The 17,832-nt window shown below is 39.9% G+C and overlaps 1 protein-coding gene across 4 annotated transcripts in view; it reads right to left on the reverse strand.

Moving 5' to 3' along the window:
- Nucleotides 1–13,122, reverse strand: part of ZDHHC13 (zinc finger DHHC-type palmitoyltransferase 13) — a 53,179-nt gene extending 40,057 nt beyond the window's left edge. For 2 of the 4 annotated variants that reach the window (XM_077964842.1, XM_077964840.1), the window contains exon 1: nucleotides 12,939–13,049. Coding sequence is in view for 1 of the 4 variants with exons in the window: in XM_077964840.1 (XP_077820966.1) it covers nucleotides 12,939–12,965 (27 nt within the window). In the remaining 3 variants the exon portion in view is untranslated. Of the gene's footprint in view, nucleotides 1–4,814; nucleotides 5,386–12,938; nucleotides 13,050–13,074 lie in introns of those variants that run through there. The other 2 variants (XM_077964843.1, XM_077964844.1) reach the window with 2 other exon arrangements.
- Between the last annotated feature and the right edge of the window lie 4,710 nt (nucleotides 13,123–17,832).

The raw sequence follows: 17,832 nt of genomic DNA on the forward strand, positions 1-17,832 counted from the left end.
GAGAAAGAAAATTATACTCAAAGTGGATACAACAAGAAGAATATAAAAATAGAAGGCATTTGTGAAACTATAAAACAGAGAAACAATACAGAAAATCATTGAAGCCAAAATCTGGTTCTCTAGAAAGAATAAGTCAATAAAAGTGAGAAACCTTTGATCAGATTGATCAAGAAAAATGAAAAAGTATCAATGACAAATACCAGGTTTAAAAAACAGACATCACTACAAGAGCCTGCAAATTTTGAAAGGATAAAAAGGGAATATTTTGAACAACTTTATGTCAATAAATTAGCAACTTAAGTGAAATATACAAACACCTTAAAAGACACACATTATCAAAATGGATCTTAAAAGTAATAAATAACATAGTATCTATTAAATAAATTTCATTCATAATGAAAACCTTTCTCATAAAAAATTCCAGGCCCATATAACTTAACTGGTTAACCCTATCAAATATCTAGGGAAAAAATAATACTCCGTCAGAAAACAGAAGAGAGAATGCTTCCCAGCTCATTTTACGAGGTAGAATCACTCCATACCAAAACCAACAAAGACATTACAAGTAAAGAAAACTATAGGCCCAGTATCCCTTATGAACATAGATACAAAAATCCTAAACAAAATATTAGTAAGGTGAATCCAGTAATATATAAAAAAGACTACACATCACAACCTAGCTTAAACGTTTCAAAATAAATCAATGCAACCTACCATATTAATGAATAAGGTGAATATTCATATTAACAGAATAAAACATATATTCAAATATATACAACAGTAAAAAATATATATTCATCATAGAATAAAGCATTTAACAAAATTCTTTATATGAAAATTATTTATGCAAAGCATATGACAAAATTTGTAAAATCTTTCAATACAAGGGAAAGAAGGGAACCTCCTCAATCTGATAAAGAACATTTACAAGAAATCTACAGCTACCATCACATTTAATGGTACAAGACCATTTTTACTCCAAGACTGGAAACAAAGCAAAGATGCTCATTATCACCACTTCTAATTAACACTGTACTAAAGTACCAGATAGCATAATAAAGTAGGAAAAATAATAAAAATGCATACAGATTAGAAAAGAAGTAAATCCATTTTTACTTGCAAAAACATGATCATATGCATAGAAAATCCTAAGGCATCTTTAAAAAAAAGTTTACACTAGCATCAAAAAGGTAAAATACTTTAAATGCTTTTATACTGTATCCTGCATTTTTTGGTGTGTTCAGTGGAAGGGTCACATCAAATATAGCCATGCTTTCATTAACAATGAGGATATATTCTGAGAAACAAATATTTAGGCCATTTCATTCTTGTGCAAATATCACAATGTATATTTACAAAGACCTAGGCAGTATAGCCTATTACACACTTAGGCTATATGGTATAAACTACTGCTCTGATCAACATCGTATGTGTGGTCTGGCATTGATCGAAACATTATGGGATGTATAACTGTACGTAGAAAATTGCTACAAATGAAAACTGACTTATTATTTTATAACCTCATCTTGCTTTTTACCATCAATAAAGTTACCTAGCTTTCACCTACCTTATCACCAAACCTATTTCTGTGAAGTTTCCAGTTTAAAAAGAAAATCATTCTCTAAGGATGAATACACAATTGAGAATAAAAAACTGAAGATATTTGAAATAATGTGTCAAAGTCAATTCTCCAAGAGTTCCAAAAAGTTTTAAGAATGAAAGTTTCTTAAATTTCATTTTTAAAAGACAGTTTTTAAATTTCTTTTAGAAATTTTTAATTTTAAATAAAGTTTTTACAAGACAAGGATGCCTGCTCTCAGCACTTCTATTCAACACAGTATTCGCAGTCCTCTCCAGAACAATCAGGCAAGACAAAGAAATAAAGGGCATCCAAATAGGAAGACAGGAAGTCAAACTATCCCTGTTTGCAGATAACATGATTCTCTATCTAGAAAACCCTATAGTCTTGGTCCAAGAGCTCCTTCAGCTGATAAACAACTTCAGCAAAGTTTCAGGATACAAAATCAACGTACAAAAATCGCTAGCATTCCTATACAACAATTATCAAGCCTAGAGCCAAATCAGGAAGGCAATCCCATTCACAACTGCCACAACAAGAATAAAATACCTAGGAATACAGCTAATCAGGGAGGTGAAAGACCTCCACAATGAGAATTACAAAGCACTGCTCAAATAAATCAGAGAAGACACAAACAAAGGAAAAGACATCCCATGCTCCCGGATAGGAAGAATCAGTATCATGAAAATGGTTATACTGCCCAAAGCAATTTACAGATTTAAGGTTATCCCTATCAAATTACCAAAGACATTCTTCACAGAACTAGGAAAAAACTATTTTAAAATTCATATGGAACCAAAAAACAGCCTGAATAGCCAAGGCAATCCTAAGCAAAAGGAACAAAGCTGGAGGAATTACATTACCTGACTTCAAACAATACTATAGCGCTATAGTAACCAAAACAGTTTGATACCGGTACAAAAACAGACACACAGACGAATGGAATAGAATAGGGAGCCCAGATACAAGGCTATACACCTATGACCATCAGATCTTCAACAAAGTTGATAAAAACAAGCAATGGGGAAAAGACTCCTTATTCAATAAATGGTGCTAGGATTACTGGCTAGCCATATACAGAAAAATCGAAGCTGGACCCCTTCCTTACACCATATACAAAAATCAACTCAAGATGGATCAAAGATTTAAATGTAAAATCCAAAACTATAAAAAGCCTAGAAAAAAACCTATGACATACTATCCTGGATATAGGAATGGGCAAAGATTTCATAACAAAGATACCAAAAGCAATGACAACAAAAGCAAAAATTGGTAAGTGGGATCTAATTAAACTAAAGAGTTTCTGCGCAGTAAAAGAAACTATCAACAGAGTAAACAGACATCCTATAAAATGGGAGACAATATTTGCAAACTATGCATCCGACAAAGGTCTAACATCCAGCATCTATAAGGAACTTAAATTTACAAGAGAAAAACAAACCCCATTAAAAAGTAGGTAAAGAACATGAACAGACACTTTCAAAAGAAGACATACATGCAGCCAATAAGCATATGAAAAAAAGCTTAATCACATCACTGATCATTAGAGAAATGCTAATCAAAACCACAATGAGATACCATTTCACACTAGTCAGAATGCTATTATTAAAAAGTCAAAAAAATAAGAGATGCTGGCAAGGTTACAGAGACGAAGGAATGCTTATACACTGTTGATGGGAGTGTAAATTAGTTTAACCATTGCGGAAAGCGGTATGGCGATTCCTCAAAGAGCTAAAAGCAGAACTACCATTCAACCCAGCAATTCCATTACTGGGTATATACCCAGAGGACTACAAATCATTCTACCATAAAGACACATGTATGTGAATGTTGACTGTAGCACTATTCACAATAGCAAAGACATGGAATCAACATAAATGCCCATCAGTGACAAACTGGGTAAATAAAATGTAGTACATATAAACCATGGAATACTATGCAGCCATAAAAAAGAATGAGATCATGTCTTTTATAGGAATACGAATGGAGCTAGAGGCTATTATCCGTATGCAGGAACAGAAAACAAAATACTGCATGTTCTCACTGGGAGCTAAATGATGAGAACTCATGAACACAAAGAAGGGAACAGCAGGCTGGGCATGGTGGCTCATGTCTGTAATCTCAGCACTTTGGGAGGTCAAGGCAGGTAGATCACTTGAGGTAAGGAGTTCAAGAACAGCCTGGTCAACATGGTGAAACCCCATCTCTACTTTAAAAAAAAAAAAAAAAAATTAGCCAGGGTGGTGGTTTGTGCCTGTAGTCCCAGTTACTCGGGAGGCTGAAGCAGGAGAATCGCTTGAACATGGGAGGTGGAGGTTGCAGTGAGCCGAGATCACACCACTGCACTCCAGCTTGGGTGACAGACCAAGACTCCATTGCAAAAAAAAAAGAAGGGAACAACAGACACTGGGGTATACTTGAGGGTGGAGGGTGGGAGGAGGGAGAAGAGCAGAAAAAATAACTACTGGGTACTAGGCGTAATACTTGCGTAATGAAATAATCTATACAACAAACCCCCATGACATAAGTTTGTGTATATAACAAACCTGCACATGTACCCCAAACCTAAAACAAAAGTTTTTAAAAGAAAGTTTTAAAATTTTCAGTTTTACTTAAATGAGTCCATAACCCCTCAAGGGGTTATTTTGAAGGGCACTGTTTTTAAAAAGTTAATTTACAGTAAAATTAACTTTGGTATACAGCTCTATGAATTTTAACACATGTATGGAGTCATGTAACCACCACTATCATCCTTTATAGTCACACCCTCCTGTAACCCCAACCAAGTCTTGGCAACCACTGATCTGTTGTCATTAATTCTGTCTTTCCCAGAATGTCATATAGTGGAATTATACAGTACACAACCTTTTAGGAGGGGCTTCCTCCACTCAGCACAATGGTGCTGAGATTTACTCAAGTTGTTGTATGTTATCAATAATTCCTTCTTTTTTATCGCTGTGTAGTATCCCACTATATCGGTGCATCAGTTAATCTATCCAAACAATCTGCGTGGGTTGTTTTCCAGCTTTTGGCAATCATAAATAGAGCTGCTAAAAATATTCATGGACAAACTTTTGTGAGAACATGCTTTCATTTCTCTGAGAGTGAGACTGCTTGCCCATATGTTAGGTATATTTAAATTTATGAGAAATTGCTAATCTATTTTCCAGACTGGCTATGCCACCTTGCATTGCCACTAACAACTATGAGAGTTACAATTGTTCTGCATTCTCACCGGCACTTGGGATTGTCAGTCTAATAGATGTATAGGGGCATCTCATCATGGTCTTAATTTGTATATCCTTAACAGCTAATGAAGTTGAACATCTTTTCACGTGCTTATTTGCCATCTGTATATCTTCTCTGGTGAAGTGTCTGTTCAAGTCTTTTGTCCATTTTTCAATTGAGCTGTTTGTTTTCTTACAGTTAAGTTTTGAGAGTTCTTTATATTATATATTCTAGATACAAGTCTTTTGTCAGATACGTGATTTGCAGATATTTTCTCCTGGTCTGTACCTTACCTTCCCATCTCTTAAAAGTCTGTTTCATAGAGCAGAAGTTTTAAATTTAAAAAAAGTCCAATTTATCAATTTGTTCTTTTATGGATTGTACTTTTGGTGTCACGTCTAAAAACTACTGTCTTGGGGTCACAATTCCTCTGTTCAGAGAAGAAAGTTCTCCCTCAGTGTTTCTGGTGCTTGTGCTGCCAGGAAATCCCTTTACGGCTCCTTGAGCTTTAACTAGATAGCTTCTCATAGAGCACTCGCTGTCTGCACTGATGCTTACTTCCAGGGCTCAAGTCAAAGCTGGGGGCAAATCAGAGAGAAAAAAAGTAAATCAGCTACTGATTTGGTGGTTTTTGAATTCCGGTCTTTTTCTTCTTCAGTCCACCTGCTTTTCTGAATAGGTAAATTCTGATTTATCTGGTAAATAATCAATACCCCCGTACATACACACACACAGAATCACACACAGTTAAAAATAAACATGTAGGTAGTTAGATTGAAATGTAAATAAAAACATTACTTTAGGATGCTTTTCCTGATGTCATGGTAAGTATATTCAATTGGAAGAAGGCAAAGGGTTGAGGAAAAGAGTTGAACTATACTCAAAATTTCTAGAATTTCAGTAAGTAACAGGTGTAACAAAAAGTACAGCTAAGATTGACCAAAAAAAAATCAGTGTATTTTTATATAAAAAAAATTTTTACTAGATTTTTAAACTATAGAATGATACAAATTAATTTTAAAGATCTAGCAATACAGAAGTGAATACGGGGTTAACAATCTGGACTATTTCCTCTCCAATACTGTACCACCAGAGATAACCAGTATAACAGTTGGGTGCATCTTCCCTCATTATGTATATATATTTTAACATATATAATATTGTGCTATATATACACATACACACACATTTTTAATCATTTCCTTCTTATACTTACTGAACAAATAGGATCACATTATATACATTATTCTTCAACTTGCTTTTCTCATGTAACAATATATCATGTACAGTCCTACAGTTCAGTAATATTTCACTATTGTTCCATTGTATATGGATATAGCATAATTCATTCAACCATTCCCCTTTGGTTAGAGACACAGGTTGATTTCAGCCTTTCACGTCTATACGCAATCCAATCAATACCCTGGGCATTCTAATTCTATAGGATTGATTCCCCAAAGTAGGACTGTTGAGTCAAAAAACGTGCATTTTAAATATAAATAGATTCTGACCAAATACTCTCCCCAATTCACAGTTCCAACAGCAATGTATATACATGTTCTTTCTCCCTACAAAACTTCCCAGAACCGAATATTATCAATCTTTTTACAACCTTGACAATCTGATGGCTAAAAATGGCATCCTATTTTTCATTTGTACTCCCCTAGTTGCTAATGACTCTGAGTGCTTTGTTTGTTGTTGTTGTTGTTAGGTATATTGGCTCTCCATATTTTCTCTTTTGTGGATTGCCTTTTCATAGTCTACTTATTTTTCTAATGAATTGTACATATCTGTTTCTCTTTGTAGGTTAGAAAGACTAACCCTTTTTTGTTTTGTTTTTAAGACGGGGTATTACCTGTCACCCTGGCTGGAGTGCAGTGGCACCATCAAAGCTCACTACAGCCCTATCTGCTGGGCTCAAGTGATCCTACCACCTGACCCACCCTCGTAGCTAGGACTATAGGCAAGCACCACCACACCCTGCTGATTTTTTTACTCTTCTGTAGACAGGTCTCGTTATGTTGCCCAGACTGGTCTTAAACTCCTGACCTCAAGTTATCCTTCCACCTTGGCCTCCCAAAGCACTGAGGTTACAGGCATGAGCCACCACACCCGACCCTGACCCTTTGTTTATACACAGATTTTTCATCAGGGAAAATGGAGTCATTCTAGATACAAATTTGTTGCTTCTTATACTGTGTTAAGGCATTAAGGACATCAGCTTTATTTTTCACGTATAAAATTGAGGAGATTTACATGTTTTAATGTGAAGATTATCCACAATTAAGAGCATTTGTTTAGTAGGCAATTAATTACTGTGTATTTATGATGTACAATTATGCTAAGGGCATAGAAGACATGGGTGTCTCTCCTCCAGGAATTTAAGTCTAATAAGGGAGATATGTCAGAGACAGAGTAAAATAATAATAGCAAGCAATACGTGATATATATGATTAAATGGCAATTATAAGAAACTAGAAAACAGGAGATATATTTTGTTCATGTCATCATTGTTTACCCAAATCCAGATCAAAGTAAAACCTAAAAATGACTATATTCAAAGCTTATGTTTGAATCATCTACAAAGTGAGGAAGGTACACTGAAGGCCATATATGCAGTAACCCACTAGGTAATATGAGAAAAAGTTAAAGCTTCTATTATAATAACCTTTTATCTTTTTACTTAAAAAGGAAAAATAAAATTTACAAATTTGAGTTTTTAAAGCTTTACCAAATTTATTTTTTCTTTTTAGCACACCTCTGCTGGCAGGAAAGCTTTACTAATTTTTAACAATGGCAGTCTCATTTACTGGTATGCCAAGCAGGTCACTCCTTATACTCTGTTTACAAGGTAACCTGGGGGCAGAGAAAGCTTCCACAGAGAGTTGACAGTAGGACCTTCAGCATTTTACAAAATACATTGGATTATTTTCAAATTATATTGTTAAAGTTTAACTAAATTACGTCTCCCAAAATGAGCAAGTAGCTTAAGCTGATTTCTACAAAGAAGCCACGAATTGAGATAATAACAATAATAATAATAATAATAAGCACAAGCAAATAAGAAAATAGCAGATCAGGAACTCTTCATCAGACACATGAAGTATAAACAAAGATGATCTAATCCTATCTGACAAGTCAGTACCCCCTCGGAAAAAATTCGAAATTGTCAAAGGCTAAATTGATGCAGATTTATAACCACTATCTTTAATTCAAATCTTGCCATGAGCATATACTGAGCTATTAGTTAATGAATATAATTTAGAAATACATTGTCAAATCTTACAATAACATGATCCATGACAACATGAAATTGGCAGCCGGCTCCTATCCCCATGTTCAAACAGAAGAGAGCTGAAATTTTTATTTTCTGTCAAGTTTTCTGTGAAGCAAGGTCAAGAAAAGGAGGGCAAGGACATGGTAGAGAAGGAGACAGGCAACCTTCAGTCTCAAAAGATGGGGAAGACACATTGAGTCTCTGCTTCCACAGTATACTCTCAGCCTAATCTCTCCTGATTGCACTGATGACACAGGCCAAATAACCAGATTCCTAGTACAGCCACATTGGCTGTATGATAGTGGCGAATCATCTACTCTATTTTTGGCTCATTTCTACATTTGCAAAAGGAAAGAGACAGATCAATACACCCATAAAGCTCCTTCTAAGTAGTCTCATGTTACATGGTCCTAAGCCAAGCTGTTACAATAGTCATTATTGACTTGGGAACTGGTAAAGACTGTACTGCATGAACACACTATATGGATAAAGAAGTTTAACTGCTACATAGCTGCCTACAATGTTAAGGTAACAAAACAGACTAAGCAAATTCTTACAATGCCAGCCAACTCCCAAGAGTTTTCATTAATTATTCATTCAGGGAAATATAAAGCACACCTATACAAATCACAGAAGTAGGTAATCGGGGATAAAAGATGAATAAGACACAATTCCTTCCATAATTCATTCATTCTAGACATTTACTGAATGCCTACTATGTGCTGGGCACTATTGTAGACACAGCGATATGGCAATGAACAACAGACAAGGTCCTTGGTTTTCAAGGAACTTATATTCTACTTAGGGATATACTCCCTTCTCCATTTTCAGAGCAGAGTAAAATACAGACTACTCCTCAGACCTTGAACTAAAGAATGGGTGGACTCCAAGTGGCAGCAAACAATCAAACAAGATCCTATCATGGCTGAGTAGCAGTGAAAATGCACTGCATCAGGAGCCCTGACACCTGGGCTCTGCTAACTTGCTATGAACCTTTGGAAAGTAAGTTATTATTTTTGAGTCTTGAATTCATGGGAAAAGTTAAAGGGCTAGACTAGATAAATGGTTCTCAAACCTTCCAAATGTCATGGACCTTTTTGAAAATGTTTCCAAAATTAAGGCCTCTCTACTTAAGAGAAATGCACAACTGCACATGTAAACTAACTTTTCAAGATGTTCACTAATTCCAAGATATTCACTAATGCCCTGAAGCTTATCCTATATGCCAGTTTAAGAATCTCTCAATTAGGTAATACTGAAAAGCCTTCCAGCTCCAAGTATTCTATGATTCCATTCCATTTTACTTCCTCTAGTCTTCCTAGGATTCCAGTCTACAACTGCCTCAAGATAGTAGAATAATATGTTTTTTTTTATTGTTGTTGTTTTAATTAAGATACACAGGGGAAAAAAAATTTAAAGAGGGAAAAAAGAGGGATGACAAGAAAGAGATATGTAGCTAGCTCACTGTCCTCCACAGAAGAGTGAAAAGCAGAACAAGATATTATGAAAATTATCTAACAGACATATGAATACATTTGTGGTAATTTTTACAACATAGCCTCAAAATTATTTGCTACTTCTCCATCAAGAGGTAAAGGTCTATGTCCCTTCCTCTTGACTCTGAGCTCTGTGACTACCTCACTAATAATATATTTTGAAGTGATGTTGTTCCAGTTTGCAGGCCCACGCCTTAGAAACTGGCAGTTTCTTCTTCCTGGCTCTTCCATTAGATGGTCACTAATGGAACTCAGCCACTATACTGTGCACAGGCACAGGCCACGTGTAGGTGTCTCTACTGGAACTTAACTGCCAGATGTAAGTGAAGACTCGTAGATACCAGCACCGGCTCTCAAGTCATCTCCAGCTTATGAGTCTTTGCAGCTGAGGCTCCAGACATGGTGGAACAGAAACAAACCAACCCTGCTGCAGTCTGTCCAAGTCCCTGACACACAGAGTCCATGAGCATGACAAAGGCTGTTTCATACCACTATGTTTTGGGGTGGTTTCTTACACAATAGATAACTACAGCATCTTTAAGTTCTGAGGGATCGTGTAATACTTCTCACACAGAGATGTCACAAATGCGATTATTTTTCTAAATTATATACAAGAATTGTTAAAGTTACAGTGGGCATTAATTTAAGCCAAAATCAAGATCTAGAAAACCACACTCAAACTCCAATGACAGTCATTATCCTGCCAGATTATCAAATAAAAAGAGAGTGAGAGAGAAGGAGCGACTGAGAGAGAAATATGTGACAGTCATTAAAAGTTCTCATGTCATTAAAGTTCTCATTAACAGAAGTTCCAGAGTTTAGTTTCCAAGTTCATTCATTGACAAGTATTTACAGGTACTCACCAGTGCTGGGCATTGTTCCAGATGCCAGGCACACAACAGTGAACATAACAGATAAAAATCACTGTCCTTATAGCACTAACATTCAGTGGAGGAGAAAGAAACAATAAACAAGACCAATAAGTACATTAAATGGTGTTAAATGCTGAGGAGAAATCTAAAGCAAGGAAGGAGGCCAGGGAGCGTTGCTGGTAGTGCTGATGATGGAAAAAGTTTGCAATTTTAAATATGCGGGTCACAGAACGCCACACGGAGGTGTCACTTGTGTCAAGACTTTAAAGAGGTGGGGGAATAAACCAAGTGGGCACACAAGGAAACAGCATTCCAGGCAGAGCAAATAGTAAGGCTGGTGTGGCTGGGGATGACGGGGCAAGCATGAAAGTAGTAAAAGATGAGGTCAGGCCGGGCGTGGTGGCTCACGCCTGTAATCCCAGCACTTTGGGAGGCTGAGGCAGGCGGATCATGAGGTCAGGAGATCGAGACCATCCTGGCCAACATGATGAAACCCCGTTTTACTATACAAAATATTAGTAGGGCGTGGTGGTCCGCGCCTATAGTCCCAGCTACTCAGGAGGCTGAGGCAGGGAAATCTCTTGAACCTGGGATGCGGAGATTGCAGCGAGCTGAGATCGTGCCACTGCACTCCAGCCTGGTGACAGAGACTGTCTTAAAAAAAAAAAAAAAAGATGAGGTCAGAAAGGAAACTGGAGACCTGATCCTATAGGCAAATCCTGGCAAAAATCCAACAGCACTGATCTTGGAATCAAAAGAACCAAATTCAATGAGAACAGTAATGTTTTTGTCCGTTTTGTTCACTAATTTATCACAGCACCTAAAACGGTGCCAGGCAGACATTCAAAACACATTTGCTGAATGAATGACTGAAGTCTTGGCTCTATCACTTAGCAGCTATTTGACTTGTAGCAAGTGATTCAAGTTTTCTGAGCTTTAAAATCCAGTTCTCATCTTTAAAATCAGAATAATCATTTCTCCCCACCTCAAAGGATTATAGTGAGGATCAAAAATGGGGAAGTATTTTGCAAACTGCAAAGCAGTATATATAGGTAAGCTCTTCACATTATTGAAAAAGTTAACAAGAGCAATTACTATTAACAACAACAATGATGTCTCTACCTTTCCCTACTAAATTCAACCACCGAATCATTCTCTCTCTATAGGCCACGGAACTGGGACAAGGCTAATCTTCCCTTCAGCACGAGAGAGGAACTTTAAGCACTTGAAGGCTTTTGTAAATAAGTGGCAGTAATTAAGACATAATAGTTACTTCTACCAACTTTTCTTTGAGCCTCTCTGAGAAAAAGAATGAGGCGCTGTTTCCATGTGAAGATTCAACACCCTTTGGTAAAATCCAGTCTGCCTGAGAACTATTTATTTTCCTGTCAAAATGCAAGAACAACCAGTAAGAACACCTTGACATCTCCCCAGACATCTTGTCCCTCACTTAAACCTATACAAGACCTTGCTGAAAGAAGGGAAAGGGAGAGCATGAGGAACACTCTCGGGACTGAAAAATGTTTTTACAGATCAACTAATCCAATTATCCCAAACTGAGAATCTACCGCCTAACTCGTTCCGACTGAAGAGAGCTTCAGTGTTCTCATCTGTACATGGGGATAATATCTTAAGGATGCTTCAATTCTGGAATAAAATAATGCATATGAAAGCATCTGGCACGGTTTATGCACTCACTAAAACTGGCTGAATCTGGAAATTCTGCATTTATTCAATAAATATTAAGTGAACGTCTACAATATACCAGTCAGTACTCTAGGCACTAGGAAAGGGCCATAAGCAAAAAGCACAAAAATCTCGTTCTCTTGGAGCCAACATCTACCTCCTGTAACTTCCCCGATCGGCCCGCTTCACTTCTTTGGAACTCCGTCTGGCTTTTATACAACACCTCCTCCACGGAATATTGTCCTTTGAGATTTTGCAGATCCCCATGTGTACCTCCCCTCTCCACGCCCCTTTCCTCCATCCTAAACAAGCAGCCTTAATTCTTTCAAGGAGTAAGCAAGGATACGGAAACAGAAGCGAAAACTGGACTGGGTGGGGTGGAGGCGGGTGCCAAGGCGCCAGGGCTGAAAAAGAAATCAACAGAACCGCTCCGACTTCAGGGTCCGAATCAGGTGTGTAACCTGACACCTCTCCCGGGAAGGGCCATCCTCCCCTCCCCAGGCCCACAGAAGTCCCCGCCAGGCTCCGGGTACCGGCCCCAGGGGGCGCCCTGGCCAGGGATGGAGGCTGGAGGGGCCGGCTCGGGCCCTCACCCGTCAGTCCTTGCCTTTCCTTCCCAGTCACCTCAGAGAGAATTTCCAGCATCATTCTTGGTGTTTCCAGGCTCCCGCTTCCCAGACGCAGGCCCCGCCGCTCCCGAAACCCCCTCACCGAGCGGCCTCTCACCCACACCGTCCTTTCCTTCACAGCTGCAGTCGCTCTCCTGGCCCCCAGGACAGCCACCGCCCGGTCGCACTCACCTGCGAGCCCAGCCCCGGCCCCTCCATCTCCCCAGGAACCCACAGCGGCTGAGGTTACTAGGCAAGTAGCGACTGCCGCCAGCCCGCCAGCCCGCCTTGGGCTGCCTCTTCTCCCACTTCCTGCTGGCGCCCTCACCTCCGCCGCTGCGGTCCCCGCTCGTGCCCTGAGCCGTCAATCGGTCCCGGAGAACCAATCCCAGCGCTCCATCGCCTAGGGGCGGGACTTTCTCACCTCCAGGGAAACCCGCTGTGAATAGTTAGCCAGAGGTTCCACCTCCAGCCCGCGAGTGCCTGTCGCTCCCCCAGCCCCAGCCCAGGACCAAGCGCCCCAGCCCCAGGTGCCACGGTCCCCAGATGTGCGCCCGGGGTCAGGATCAGACTGTTATTCCAACGTCAACCACCATCTATTGAGAGCAAATCTGGACTTGGCTACTTAACTGCTAGATGACCTTGTGAAAGTCTCTTATTTTACCTCAGTTTTCTCATCTATGAAATGAGGAAAATAAGGGTACCTACTTCATGGAATTATCAGGAGGATTAAATGAGAAAACTCATGTAATACCTCTCAGCCAATGCGTCACATATAAAAAGGAATCAATAGATGTTAGCTATTTAAATGTTTTCCATTCCATTTGTGTGATCTTGGGCAAGTCACCTCTACCGGCTGGGGTTCTGCTTCCTCACATGAAACAAAAAATGAGTTCTACGGCGCAGGCTGGACGGGGAGTGGGCGAAAGCCTCCCACTTGAAGTGCACCTCCCCCGACCTCCACGACCCTTTGTGGAGGGCACTGGAGGAGCTGGCATTTTTAAGCTCTGTCCAGCTTGAAGGTCTATGAAGCAAGCATTAGGGATAACTGGGGCGCTCCAATGGGGCAGTGGGGGCTCTCCTACCTCAGCCCCGAGTAAACACTGGGGTTTTTCTAGCCCAGCACTGAACACAGTTCTTTGTAATGGTTCCTTAGATGTGTCTGTTGCCAAGTGGAACCAGATTAAGACTTCCGGAAGCTAATTTGAAAACGATCTGAAAACATTATGACTTCCTTATTTTATAAAAATAATACTAAATCATAAAATAAATATCTAGAAGTCCAACAAAGTGCTGAGTTTTCTCATGAAAAATATTGCTATGATACAATAAAAGCGTAGATGTGTTACTGTTGATTTAGTGTCTGTGTCCTTCGGGTACATCAGCCCTGGCTTGCCCCCAAAAGCCCAAGCTCTTTGAGGACAGGAACCATGTCAGATCCATCTCTGAACTCCCAGTGTCTAACACAGCACTGGGACATGGAAAATGCTCAGCACAATTTTAATGAATGATGGATGGATGTACAGGTGTGTCATTAATACACGGACAAATGGAGTGACAAGTAGAAGTGCAAGCAACTTCCACCGAAAGCCAGGGGAAAAAGCAATTAATTCCAACAGGTTAGGATGAGGCATTGGGTGAGGATTCACAGAAGAAAGAATGTTTGGGTTTGGTCATCTTGCTTAACTAATAAGAGCTTTCTTTATTCATCACTTACAATCTGTTGTCACTGTGCTAGAGTTTCCATACATTATGTCTCATCCACGAGATGGGCGTTATTTTCCCCAACTCCTGGGAGGAGAAACTGAGGTTCAGGCTGATTCCATAAACCCCTAGTCACTCAGCAAGTAAAGTAGTAAAGAATGTATTCAAACCCAGGTTTCTTACTGCAAGCATTTTGGCTGAAGTAGTTTGTTTCTTTCATTTTCAAAGACTGATTTAAAAGATGTTGTAGAACTTGAGGGAAGCTTAAAATCTGTTTCAATGCCTCTGCACTGATATCCTAACACATTGGAAGATTTTGGAGCAACTAAATCCCAACACCCCACTCTTTAGCCAGGCTCCTGGTTTCCCTCCGTTCATGTTTTATGCTTCCAGTGAACTATTTCACATCAAGCATATCCATGTCTAATGGCTATATGAAACCAAACCCAGTGATAGCCTCTAACTGCCAGCAATAGCTCTCATCTTTGAAGACACCTTTGCTGGTAGACATACCCCACTAGAATAGTATGATGGGAGAAGAAGCAGGCTCCTGGAGCCTACTGCCTGAGCCAGAATCTCAGCTCCAGCACTTAGTATCTGCATGCCCTTCGGCAGGTTACGAAGTTTTCCTCCTTCAGTTTCCTTCCTTAGGTTTCCTCATCTGTAACAATGAGATAATAACAGTACAGTACTTACTTCATGGTGCTGTCAAGAGAATTAAATGAGCTAATGTATGTGAAGTACCTAGAGGAGGGTCTGTACATACTAGGCACAATATATATGTTAGCTATTCTCACCATTGCCATTGTCATCCTTGGGAGTGGGTGTTGGGGAGGGCACTGACAGTACCAGGTGGGTGCTGTCATGCCAAGGGCCAAGGATAGAGATTCAGCAGACCTGACTTCTAATTCAAGATTTGCCATCACTTTCTGTGTGTATTAGTTTCCTAGCACTGCCATAACAAAGTACCACAGACTGAGTGGCTTAAACAAATTTGTTCCACAGTTCTGGAGACTAAAAGCCTGAGATGAAGGTGTTGACAGGGTTGGTTTTTTCTGAGGCCTCTCTCCTTGGCTTGTAGATGGCCATCTTCCCCTGTGTCTTCACATGGTCTCCTTCTTTGTGTGTAGCCATATCTTCACTTCCTCTTTTTATAAGGACACCAGTTATACTGGATAAGCGGGCACCCTGATGACCCATTTTAACATTGTTACCTCTTTAAAGACTCTATTTCCAAATAAAGTTACATTCTGAGGTACTGGGGGTTAAGACTTCAACATACGAATTTAAGGGGGACAAAATTCAGCTCATTACACTGTGCGACCCTGGGCAAATCACTTTCCCTCTCTAATGACAATTTATTTGTTTGTAAAATAGGGATGAGAACAGAGGCTGGAAGCACTAAACTCTACAGTTCCTCTCAGCTCTGATGATGTCATTTCCCAGCTGAGACTAAACTTTACCTTTCCAGTTCCCCCAGCACTTTTAAGTCTCTTTTAGGTGACACTGTTTCCCTCATTCTACAAACATGGATTGAGTTCCTTCTATGGACCAGGCACTGTTCAGCACTGGGGATTCAGTATTGAGCAAGACAGAAAAAACTGTTTCGTGGCTTCCTGGGGTTTACTCTAGTGTGTAGCAGTAAGAGACAGACTTTCATCAAATGGGCTCACAAATATTTACTTTTTATAGTCAGCCTTGCAGTTCTTAAGTAGATCCTGTTTCCTCCACTTGGCCACCTCTTTCCTTCACTCAGCCTCCACTTGGCTGCTGGTGCACATCCATTTGTCCTCATTATGTTTTGCACAAGGTCTGGCACACGGTAAAGGCTAAAAAGACGCATTTTTGAAATAAATGAAGAAACAAATGAGTCCAATTGAAATAAATGGTTTATAAGATGACATTAAAGGCAGCTCAACTCTATAAATCACTCTAAGATGTGCTGATTTCACAATGCTTAACCACTATTGGATTTAAAAAATTCCGTATTAAGGTTTACTAATCCTCACTGTCAAAATAGGAGCATCAGCTGACTTTGTTCTGACTAAACTTTTGATTCTGGCCTCGCTTCTTCCATACGCTTGGAAAGGACAGGGGTGGTTTTTGAACCAGGGACTTGTGGTTGTAATAATTTTGATGGCGGCAACAAAACAACCCTTTGGAATGTCCCAAAACCCCACACATCTGTCAGCAGAGGGCTTCTCACAAACACCAGGTATGAAATCCTGATGCTCTGCGGTACCAAGCCAGAAGGGCTGGGTGGTGTGAGTGCTTGCTGTCCTTTAGGTAGTGAATGTTTGTTGAGCTCTGAACATACACCAGGTCCAGGCTAAACATATGAGTAAAGTGGTGAACACCACAGCCTCTGCTCTTCTGGAATTCAGTCCAAGGGAGGCAAATACTGATAGAGATAAATAAATAGATAAAAAGAACTAGAGACAATGGCAAGTGCTAAAAAGGAAAAGTGCCAAGAATATAATACAGGAACCCACTTTAGCCTGGGGAGATAAGTGGCGTAGAGAGTCCTCTTCAGAAAGTCATAAAACCAGCTCAAAAGGACTTCCCCAACTTCATTTACCTAAAGAGAAACTGAGGCTCAGGGAGGGAAAATGACTTGAACAATGCACTTTCCAAAGTAGTGGTGAATATAGGGCTGGGACAACTCTTCTGACCCCCTATGGCTCTCTTGCCAGCCTTTGGGCAGCCTAAGCTTTCTAACTGTAACCCAACTCACAGATGCTCTGGGCTGGGGATTGGGAGATGGACAGGGATTACTTAGGAGTCTTGCTCAATCTCTTGTCTTCTACTCATGAAAAAGCTTCAACAATGAAAAATTAAAAACTCATTTTATATACAGATCACCAAGATCTAGTCATGAGATATTTTAAGAACCACAGTTACTCTCTGGGTTAGGAGTCCATGGTGTGCATTTTATTTGTCCCCAGGATGGGGCAGATTAGAAAGGAGTTTCAAGACACAGTGTCACTAGGGACCTGGCTCGAGGGCACCAGAGGCCAGGCCTCCAGATGTGATCAGAGCTGGGCCACATTACAGACCCACAGAAGGCCCATGGCAAGAACCCGCCTTTCCCTGGCTCAGCTTCGTCCTCTACCAGCCTGACGGGAGGTCGCACGTGGAGGAAGAGCTGTGTGACCAGTGAAAGGAGCACTGGGCTGGGCATCGGGAGGCCCAGCTTTCAAGTCTTTACACAGCATGACCAGCTGCCTGGCCTCTGACGAGACAGAGAACCTCTCTGAGTCTTGGTTTCCTCACCTGCAAAATGGAACTTGGGACACAGTAGCTCCTCATATACCACAGATGAGAAAGAAATGAGTCCTCAGTTCCAAGGCCAAGTTAGTTTGATCCCAATTCCAAACATCTA

This window comes from Macaca mulatta, chromosome 14 (genome assembly GCF_049350105.2).
Source record: "Macaca mulatta isolate MMU2019108-1 chromosome 14, T2T-MMU8v2.0, whole genome shotgun sequence".
Taxonomy (NCBI): Eukaryota; Metazoa; Chordata; class Mammalia; order Primates; family Cercopithecidae; genus Macaca; species Macaca mulatta.